This window comes from Salmo salar, chromosome ssa27, assembly GCF_905237065.1.
Source record: "Salmo salar chromosome ssa27, Ssal_v3.1, whole genome shotgun sequence".
NCBI classification, from domain to species: domain Eukaryota; kingdom Metazoa; phylum Chordata; class Actinopteri; order Salmoniformes; family Salmonidae; genus Salmo; species Salmo salar.
In genome coordinates, this window is record NC_059468.1 from 29,277,501 (window position 1) to 29,288,475 (window position 10,975).

The 10,975-nt window shown below is 46.3% G+C and overlaps 1 protein-coding gene across 1 annotated transcript in view; it reads right to left on the bottom strand.

Annotated features, from left to right (window-relative positions):
* LOC106588885 (DNA-binding protein SATB1) overlaps window positions 1-8,934 on the bottom strand; it is a 22,740-nt gene extending 13,806 nt beyond the window's left edge. Inside the window, exons 1-4 of the mRNA XM_045709772.1 lie at window positions 8,665-8,934; window positions 5,438-5,693; window positions 1,146-1,331; window positions 660-786 (exon numbers count right to left, since the gene is read on the bottom strand). Coding sequence (XP_045565728.1) covers window positions 660-786; window positions 1,146-1,331; window positions 5,438-5,666 — 542 coding nt within the window. The 5' untranslated portion in view covers window positions 5,667-5,693; window positions 8,665-8,934. The remainder of the gene's footprint in view (window positions 1-659; window positions 787-1,145; window positions 1,332-5,437; window positions 5,694-8,664) is intronic.
* Window positions 8,935-10,975: the final 2,041 nt, after the last annotated feature.

Below are 10,975 nucleotides of genomic sequence, written 5' to 3' on the forward strand. Positions count from 1 at the left end.
TCTGAAATTGTGGGGGCCCTCGGCTGTGGAGTGGCAGATTTAGACTGGCTGACTGCGTGTTTCTGTGGGTGTGTTCCTATGTGTGTGTGCGTGTGTGTGTGTGCCTGCCGGCCTGCCTCACCTGGTGGTAGTTATTAGTTAATTACTTCACACAACACATCTGCTGTGTTTTCAGAATGGTGAATTATTATTATATCATGAACCACGAATGCAGCCAAGCAGATTTTCACACCAACCATTTCCTGCCACTACACACCCCCACTGAAAGCAGGTTGATAGATGTAGCATCAGAAGCTGTGTCCTGGTCTACCTAATCGCGGCAACCCAGAAACAAAAATCTAATGTAAACTACTGGATTAGGTTCTGGGGGTGGAGGTATGACATGCGGATCTACTGCAGGTGCCAAAACCTCTTTGGTAGCTCCACCCCCCCTCTCTCCACATGTCTCCTGGAAGTCTATGGGTCACATGTGCCCTCCTCTTCAGAAATTCAAAAAATGCAGCGCCTTGCGAAATTGTGATTCATCCAAATAACCAGTGACACAAAACCAGCGCACCGGAACAATGTTCCTCGTTAGTTGTCCCATCTCATAGTCTGTAGACAGACGTTTGGATACCATTTATGTTACGTATGTCTGTCCACAAGAGATGATGGTGTACCTGGTGAGCTGAATCTTGAGGGTGGTCACATGGTAGAGGTCCTGCAGCATGTCAGCCACAGTGGCATCAGGAGCATCAGTCACACAGGACAGAGGGACAGGGTTCCACCTACCCACCTGGATGGAACCTACACACACACACATACACACACACAGGCTCGCGCGCACACACACACACGCACGCACACACACACACACACACACACACACGCGCACACACACACATGCACGCGCACACACAAACACACACACACACGCACGCACACACACGCGCGCACACGCACGCGCACACACACACGCACGCACACGCACGCACACACACGCAAACACTGTGTTACAAACACTGACACTGGAGGAAGAGAAGGTGTGTGTGTGTGTGTGTGTGTGTGTGTGTGTGTGTGTGTGTGTGTGTGTGTGTGTGTGTGTGTGTGTGACCATGATTTATGTCTGTGTGTGAGTGTGTGTGTTGGTGAGCATGTGTGTGTACCTTTCGCCTGTGCTGCTGAGCTGTGAGAGTAGCCCAGGGCCAGTAAAGCCATCTCTATCAGCTGGTTAAACAGCAGGTCTCTCCTGACCAGTACAAACTCTGCATGCTCCTCTCTACTCTCAGCCTCCACTGCCAGGACCGGGCTCTCTCTGTGCTCCACCAAACACATCACAGGCAGCAGGCTTCCTGGGATGACGGATACACATCACAGCCAATCATTTCACAGCATCCAGATAGAAGCAGAGGGCATTGGAAATGAAAAGCTAAAGCATCATGCAAATTCCCCGGAATTCTTGAAATTTTCCAAAATTCTAGTAGTTTACTGGTACATTTGGAATTTTACCTGGAAAATTCCTCGTTTTACAACCCTACTATTCACCCATCTCACCGCTCTATTCACCCATCTCACCACTCTATTCACCCATTCCTCCCTCTATTCACCCATCTCACCCCTCTATTCACCCATTCCCTCCTCTGTTCACCCATTCCTCCCTCTATTCACCCATTCCTCCCTCTATTCACCCATCTCACCCCTCTATTCACCCATCTCACCCCTCTATTCACCCATCTCACCCCTCTATTCACCCACCTCCCCCCTCTATTTACCCACCTCACCCCTATATTCACCCATCTCACCGCTCTATTCACCCATCTCCCCCCTCTATTTACCCACCTCACCCCTATATTCACCCATCTCACTGCTCTATTCACCCATCTCACCCCTCTATTCACCCATTCCTCCCTCTATTCACCCATCTCACCCCTCTATTCACCATCTCACCACTCTATTCACCCATTCCTCCCTCTATTCACCCATCTCACCACTCTATTCACCCTTTCCTCCCTCTATTCACCCATTCCTCCCTCTATTCACCCATTCCTCCCTCTATTCACCCATCTCACCACTCTGTTCACCCATCTCACCGCTCTATTCACCCATCTCAACCCTTTATTCACCCATCTCACCCCTCTATTCACCCATTCCTCCCTCTATTCACCCATCTCACCCCTCTATTCACCCATTCCTCCCTTTATTCTCCCATCTCACCCCTCTACTCACCCATTCCTCCCTCTATTCACCCATTCCTCCCTCTATTCACCCATCTCACCCCTCTATTCACCATCTCACCCCTCTATTCACCCATTCCTCCCTTTATTCTCCCATCTCACCCCTCTACTCACCCATTCCTCCCTCTATTCACCCATCTCACCCCTCTATTCACCCATTCCTCCCTTTATTCTCCCATCTCACCCCTCTACTCACCCATTCCTCCCTCTATTCACCCATTCCTCCCTCTATTCACCCATCTCACCCCTCTATTCACCATCTCACCACTCTATTCACCCATTCCTCCCTCTATTCACCCATCTCACCACTCTATTCACCCTTTCCTCCCTCTATTCACCCATTCCTCCCTCTATTCACCCATTCCTCCCTCTATTCACCCATCTCACCACTCTATTCACCCATTCCTCCCTCTATTCACCCATCTCACCACTCTGTTTCACCCATCTCACCGCTCTATTCACCCATCTCACCTTTTCATTCACCCATCTCACCCCTCTATTCACCCATTCCTCCCTCTATTCACCCATCTCACCCCTCTATTCACCCATTCCTCCCTCTATTCACCCATCTCACCCCTTTATTCACCCATCTCACCGCTCTATTCACCCATCTCACCTTTTTATTCACCCATCTCACCCCTCTATTCACCCATTCCTCCCTCTATTCACCCATCACACCACTCTATTCACCCTTTCCTCCCTCTATTCACCCATTCCTCCCTCTATTCACCCATCTCACCACTCTATTCACCCATTCCTCCCTCTATTCACCCATCTCACCACTCTGTTCACCCATCTCACCGCTCTATTCACCCATCTCAACCCTTTATTCACCCATCTCACCCCTCTATTCACCCATTCCTCCCTCTATTCACCCATCTCACCCCTCTATTCACCCATTCCTCCCTCTATTCACCCATCTCACCCCTTTATTCACCCATCTCACCCCTCTATTCACCCATTCCTCCCTTTATTCTCCCATCTCACCCCTCTACTCACCCATTCCTCCCTCTATTCACCCATTCCTCCCTCTATTCACCCATCTCACCCCTCTATTCACCATCTCACCACTCTATTCACCCATTCCTCCCTCTATTCACCCATCTCACCACTCTATTCACCCTTTCCTCCCTCTATTCACCCATTCCTCCCTCTATTCACCCATTCCTCCCTCTATTCACCCATCTCACCACTATATTCACCCATTCCTCCCTCTATTCACCCATCTCACCACTCACTTTCACCCATCTCACCGCTCTATTCACCCATCTCACCTTTTTATTCACCCATCTCACCCCTCTATTCACCCATTCCTCCCTTTATTCTCCCATCTCACCCCTCTACTCACCCATTCCTCCCTCTATTCACCCATTCCTCCCTCTATTCACCCATCTCACCCCTCTATTCACCCATTCCCCCCTCTATTCACCCATTCCTCCCTCTATTCACCCATTCCTCCCTCTATTCACCCATTCCTCCCTCTATTCACCCATCTCACCCCTCTCTTCACCCATTCCTCCCTCTATTCACCCATCTAACCCCTCTATTTACGCACCTCACCCCATATTCACCCATCTCACTGCTCTATTCACCCATCTCACCCCTCTATTCACCATCTCACCACTCTATTCACCCATTCCTCCCTTTATTCACCCATCTCACCACTCTATTCACCCTTTCCTCCCTCTATTCACTCATTCCTCCCTCTATTCACCCATCTCACCACTCTATTCACCCATTCCTCCCTCTATTCACCCATCTCACCACTCTGTTCACCCATCTCACCGCTCTATTCACCCATCTCACCCCTTTATTCACCCATCTCACCCCTCTATTCACCCATTCCTCCCTCTATTCACCCATCTCACCACTCTATTCACCCATTCCTCCCTCTATTCACCCATCTCACCACTCTGTTCACCCATCTCACCGCTCTATTCACCCATCTCACCCCTTTATTCACCCATCTCACCCCTCTATTCACCATCTCACCACTCTATTCACCCATTCCTCCCTTTATTCACCCATCTCACCACTCTATTCACCCTTTCCTCCCTCTATTCACTCATTCCTCCCTCTATTCACCCATCTCACCACTCTATTCACCCATTCCTCCCTCTATTCACCCATCTCACCACTCTGTTCACCCATCTCACCGCTCTATTCACCCATCTCACCCCTTTATTCACCCATCTCACCCCTCTATTCACCCATTCCTCCCTCTATTCACCCATCTCACCACTCTATTCACCCATTCCTCCCTCTATTCACCCATCTCACCACTCTGTTCACCCATCTCACCGCTCTATTCACCCATCTCACCCCTTTATTCACCCATCTCACCCCTCTATTCACCCATTCCTCCCTCTATTCACCCATCTCAACCCTCTATTCACCCATTCCTCCCTCTATTCACCCATTCCTCCCTCTATTCACCCATCTCACCCCTCTATTCACCCATCTCACCACTCTATTCACCCATTCCTCCCTATATCTACCCATCTCACCCCTCTATTCACCCATCTCACCACTCTATTCACCCATTCCTCCCTCTATTCACCCATCTCACCACTCTGTTCACCCATCTCACTGCTTTATTCACCCATCTCACCCATTTATTCACCCATCTCACCCCTCTATTCACCCATTCCTCCCTTTATTCACCCATTCCTCCCTCTATTCACCCATTCCTCCCTCTATTCACCCATCTCACTCCTATATTCACCCATCTCACTGCTCTATTCACCCATCTCACCCCTCTATTCACCCATTCCTCCCTCTATTCACCCATCTCACACCTCTATTTACCCACCTCACCCCTCTATTCACCCATCTCACTCCTATATTCACCCATCTCACTGCTCTATTCACCCATCTCACCCCTCTATTCACCCATTCCTCCCTCTATTCACCCATCTCACCACTCTATTCACCCATTCCTCCCTCTATTCACCCATTCCTCCCTCTATTCACCCATCTCACCCACTCTATTCACCCATTCCTCCCTCTATTCACCCATCTCACCACTCTGTTCACCCATCTCACCCCTTTATTCACCCATCTCACCCCTCTATTCACCCATTCCTCCCTCTATTTACCCATCTCACCCCTCTATTCACCCATTCCTCTCTCTATTCACCCATTCCTCCCTCTATTCACCCATCTCACCCCTCTATTCATCCATTCCTCCCTCTCGCGCCCCCACTCTTCTTTTTCAGTCTTACCTCTATTATGCCAGTTCTTGGGTTGTGGTGCGGGTGTGGTGAGTTTGGGGGCTGAAGTTCTGACCCCTGGGCTCCCCTGTCTCGTCCTGCCCTGGTGTGGACCTGAGGGGCCCCCACCACCGTTCAACTCCAGGCGGACCAGTTTGGCAGGAGGGGGCCAGTGGTCCCCATTACCAGGAGTGTTACACCCCTCTGACACATGGCCTCCATCACACTGCTGGGGGTCCATCACATGTGGGACTGAGTGATCCCCACACTAATGATGCAGCTCACAAACACCAGAGAGAGAGAGAGAGAGAGAGAGAGAGAGAGAGAGAGAGAGAGAGAGAGAGAGAGAGAGAGAGAGAGAGAGAGAGAGAGAGAGAGAGAGAGAGAGAGAGAGAGAGAGAGAGAGAGAGAGAGAGAGAGAGAGAGAGAGAGAGAGAGAGAGAGAGAGAGAGAGAGAGAGAGAGAGAGAGAGAGGCTATTCATTAGCTTTTGTTGTGGAATTGTTAGATATTACTTGTTAGATACTGCTGCTCTGTCAGATCTAGAAGCATAAGCATTTCGCTACACTCGCAATAACATCTGCTAACCATGTGTATGTGACCATTAAAATGTGATTTGATTTGAAAGAGAGTATTTGAGTTCATTAGGGACCTTGGACAGTGTCTATATGAAAACGATTGATGCTGCGCGCCTTGACGCACTATCCATTCCACAAAAGACGCGCGCTACAAATCGTCCCGTCACTGACTGGGGAAAGTTTTAGAGGCAAACGTTGTGTCAGTTGTCATATTTGCACGTCATCCATAATTGACGAATAGTGAATATCAACACAAATAAACTCCACAATCTCCATCGTATTTATCTCAGGCAGCCTACTGGTATATCCATAAAAACATGTACATTTTCAATCGAAGTAAATCAGACAGACCTGACATCCGCTGGCTGCTGGTTCCTGTTGAGATTCCGAGATGCCGTAGGTAGTACAAGAATAGAGTTCCTCGTCTTGTTTTCTGTCCACGCTGTCTCAGTGAGTCATCACCTCATCTCTCTCTTTTACACTATTCGTCGGTCTATTGTGTCTATCTCATATCAGCTGCGTAGCAACATACCCCGTCGTTGCTTGCTGGCTGCGCGCTTTCGGACCTTTTCAACCAGCAACGGAATAAAACGAGTCTATCGGTGGTCTAACCGGAATATCAGTCAAAGCAATGCACGGTGACAGAGACTGTTCACGGAATTAGGCTACAGACCAGCTGGTATGCTACAAGGATTCCGTTGAGAAACTGGTGAAGCGACCAATACACGGTGAGTTCAGTTGTAAGCTAGTCAATGCAGTCATCAGCCAGTTTCAACGGTGTGAAACTGCTCGCTCTTCTGCAGTCGGCTATTGGCAGACAAACACACGCACACTCTCATCTCTCTCTCTCTCACACACACTGCATGGATCCAACGGCCACCTACCTACAGGGCAAACACTGGTTGAACCAACGTGGAATAGACGTTGAATTGACGTCTGTGCCCAGTGGGTAGTTTCTCTGGGCAACATTATGCTAATACTACACATTTGTAATTTACTAATACTAATATGGAAACCAAATGTAGCCTGACTGTGAGAATGTGGAGTGTATCCATTATTATTATGACAAGTAAATGTGAGAACCCGGATGAGACCTGAATGTGACCGCTCTTCCAGAGTTGGTTGTTACCAGAGGCACACTGCATGATTTGATGGATATTTATCTGCCCCCCCCCCCCACCCCCGCCTATATAATTGTTGATTTCTTTTTAACCTTCTTCAATTTCAAATCGCGATGAAACACACGCGCGCGCGAGCATGTAGCCCATGAACAGAGGCAGTGGTATTAACATACAGTTGGTATAATAATGAATTCACCACTACGCTCCGGTAGGTATTAAATGTGACAATTGCGCATAAATGTATTTATTATTTTCTGACGTGCCGCTGTTATATGCATGACTTGTTTTTGTCCTAGGGATTTAATAACTCTCCATGGAAACGCTCTGGATGTGACGGGCTGCTTATCAACTTTTCTTACATATGTTTGCTGTTCAAATTATTCTCGACCCCATCTCCATAAGCAATTATCTTCAATGTTTCCCTATTGTAGGCATATCTTTTTTTATGGCGGCATGTGAAGCCGTTGAATTAGGGGAAATCATTTTTGAGGATCTTGACTTCGAAAGTGATGTTGTTTATAATGAATAGCCTGGATAGGACGTGTAGCCTATTCAAACAGTGTTTAAAGGTGAAAGTGAGAGATGGACATTTCTTTCTCTACTGTCAATAGGAGCGTAGCCTACCTGCCAAAACATTTACATAGCTGGGGAAGCTACTCTGAAAATATAGCAGGCTAGTTTAGCAAGCTACCAATTACTACACACTGGAAGACGTTAAGCTACACCAATGATATCCTTAAGAAAAGCCTATAGTTTACTTAACTAAAGTTACTTTGAAAAAGTAGTTCACTACATCCAACCCGCTGGGCAAAAACTGGTTGTATCAACGTTGTTTCCACGTCATTTCTACATTTAAAGAAAATAATCTGATGACGTTGAATCAACAGTTGAAAACTGATTGGATTTGCAAATCACGTTGTTCACATTAGTTAACATAAATAAAATGTAAACTAGACTATCCAAATAAAACTACTTAGTGTACGATCCTATCTGAATCTGAAATGATTACAAATTGCAAGAACAGATCACAGTCAGATGTTAACAGAATGTGTCATTTAGCCTTTTAGACACAAAAGCTAGGCTGTTTCAAGTGTAGTTCACTACATGTAGTTCACTGCTCCCCAACATCCCCAACACTGAACATTTATAAGGTACAGAGGAAAAAAATCGTGTTTTATCCCTATAAAAGTTTCAAAAAGACCTAAGCTATTTGGATAGCCTAAAGTGTTATTTGCAAAATATAGGCTAACGATACAGTTGCAATAACGCATGTCAGAGTCAAGAAGTAAATTCCCAGAAAAACTAAAGGTATAGCCTACTAGCATACACAATGGGGGTATTTTACTTGAAGAAAAGTAGCCTATTCAAGACCCCCCCCCTCCCCCAAAATGTTCAGGTTCACCAAACATAGGCTAATACGAATTCCCAATGGAATGGTAAAATAAGAGAGCAGCCTAGCAGGTGTTGTATAAAGTTATCGCAAAATAATAAGAAAAAAATAGTATCAGAAAAAATAGGCAAAAATGTATCATTATAATTACCTTCAATAACAGAGGAATCCGTTGAATAGTTGGATATCCATTGAGATTAAACAAAGCGTCTAAGGTCCCATAAAATTATTTAGAATGTACAATTTAGAATGCGCGATAAATTCAGGTACCTACATGTATTTCAGAAAGCTCACTCTGCTTCGGAGCTGCAGAACTGATGTCTGTCGTGTGTGACAGTCGGACGAGTGACGGAACCTGCCGGTGAGCTTCAAGTGTCTTTCAAAGTGGCTCGTGGCGCTTTCCTCAATTAGGCTATCGCAAAATGGGTGACGAGAGAGAGCGAGAGAGAGAGGAAATGAGAAAGAGAGGGGCAGGGAGAGAGAGAGAAAGGAGAGAGAGATTGCTGTCATCCGTACGCTCCAGCCTCTCCTGGTTTTTGTCTTTCATGCGTCAGAAGGGGACGCTGCAGCCTGGAAGCAAGGGGGGGGGGGGGTGCCCCTGTGACAACAATTTCGGACCCCTTTGTGAACCCCCTAAATGTGGAGTATGAAATAATTTTTACTTTTTTTACATCCGTTATTAGACAGTGGCAACGCGGAACACTAATGATTATGAACATGGTCTTTTGCCTGCTAATGTCTGCAATGCAGTGAAGAAAACGATATGACAACAATAAAGTCTAATGTAACTGGCCCCTCTAACAGTACAACTGGCCCCAGCTTGGCCCCCCCAGTTGAAATGGTCTAGAACCGCCAATGGCCGTCAGGCGATTATAAGGCCCTTACTACTGAATAGTGTATTTTCCAGGTGCGTAGAAGTCAATATAAGAATACTGGAAGAGATGGAGACCCACACACTGTCGAAAAAATGAATACATCCAAAACTAAGACGTGAATACAAAATAAAGATGTTTATTATAACATCATGGCTCCCCAATAAAATCATAGTGCAAAAGAAAGTGCATAAATAAAAGGTGAACAAAAAAATAAAACGTTTCGGCATCAGGCCATCTTCAGTGTAAAGTTGTCGGCACACACACCTGGGTTCTATTTCCAGGATAATTACATATGTCACATCTATAAATCTATAAATCAGTTCCTAGTATAATACCTAGTACAATGCATGAACTAGATTATAGACAAAATGTACAAATGCGAACAAAGAAATATAATCAATTATTACTTTATTTTACTTATACCATGTGAACATTTCCTCAGAATAAATAACACAGGATCGTAGAGATACCACTAGATGGGGGTATCGTACACCAATAAGAGGCAATACACCAGGTACAGAAACACTTCAATAACAATTCTTCATTCATGCGTGATGGGTGGAGAGTTTTTAAATAGAACATCCACCTGCATGTTGTCTGGAGAAGACTAAATTCAAGATTATCACCCCCTACGTGAAGGTTTTATTTGCTGTATAGCACAGAAGGACATGGATGAGACGGGTGACCAGCCTCAGAGAAATGACATGCAATAGGGTTATTACATGGTTATACTGTTTTTGGTGGGAACACTCACACACTCACACACACACACACCACCCCACATCCCACACAAGTCAAACCAGCACAGGACCTTTGTTCATATTTTTCTTGTCATGTCCCCAATCTAGAAAACATCTCAACCCAGAAACCTGGATGCAGGGAGTGATCTTGGGTGTCCATACAATAACCTTATCACTTCTATTATATAGGAGTCTTCTATGTGATTCTCTCTCCCTCCTTGTGTTAGCCCTGACACAGGGGTCTGGATGGGACTCCTGAGACTGATAATACCGCTCCTTACAGGAATCAGGTATTAGCTGGGACAGCCATGGCCCCAGTGGAAGGTGTATTACTGTAGATATTGAAGAACTCCTCAGTAGATGACATTCATAAAGGCCGATAAGTCACTGACCTCTTGGATTCCAAGGTTCTACAGATTTCAGTTCAGATAGTGCTGATTGTTCAGTACTGTATGCCATCACCGTTGGTATTAGCTGGCATGAGGATTAGGCGTGCGTGTGTCTCTGTATGTGTGCATTTGTTTCTGTCTGTGTATGTGCGTGTATGGGTGTGTGTGTGTGTGTGTGTGTGTGTGTGTGTGTGTGTGTGTGTGTGTGTGTGTGTGTGTGTGTGTGTGTGTGTGTGTGTGTGTGTGTGTGTGTGTGTGTGTGTGTGTGTGTGTGCGTGTGTGTGCGTGTGTGTGTGTGTGTGTGTGGTGTGTGTGTGTGTGTGTGGTGGAGGGTTTTAGATCAAACAGCATGCAACGGGGCCTACGCCACACATCTTGGGGTCGGTTTTGATTCTGGTTTATTTGATACCTGATGCTTGTCTCTCCTGACAGATGTCTGTGGGCAAACTAGTCAAGAA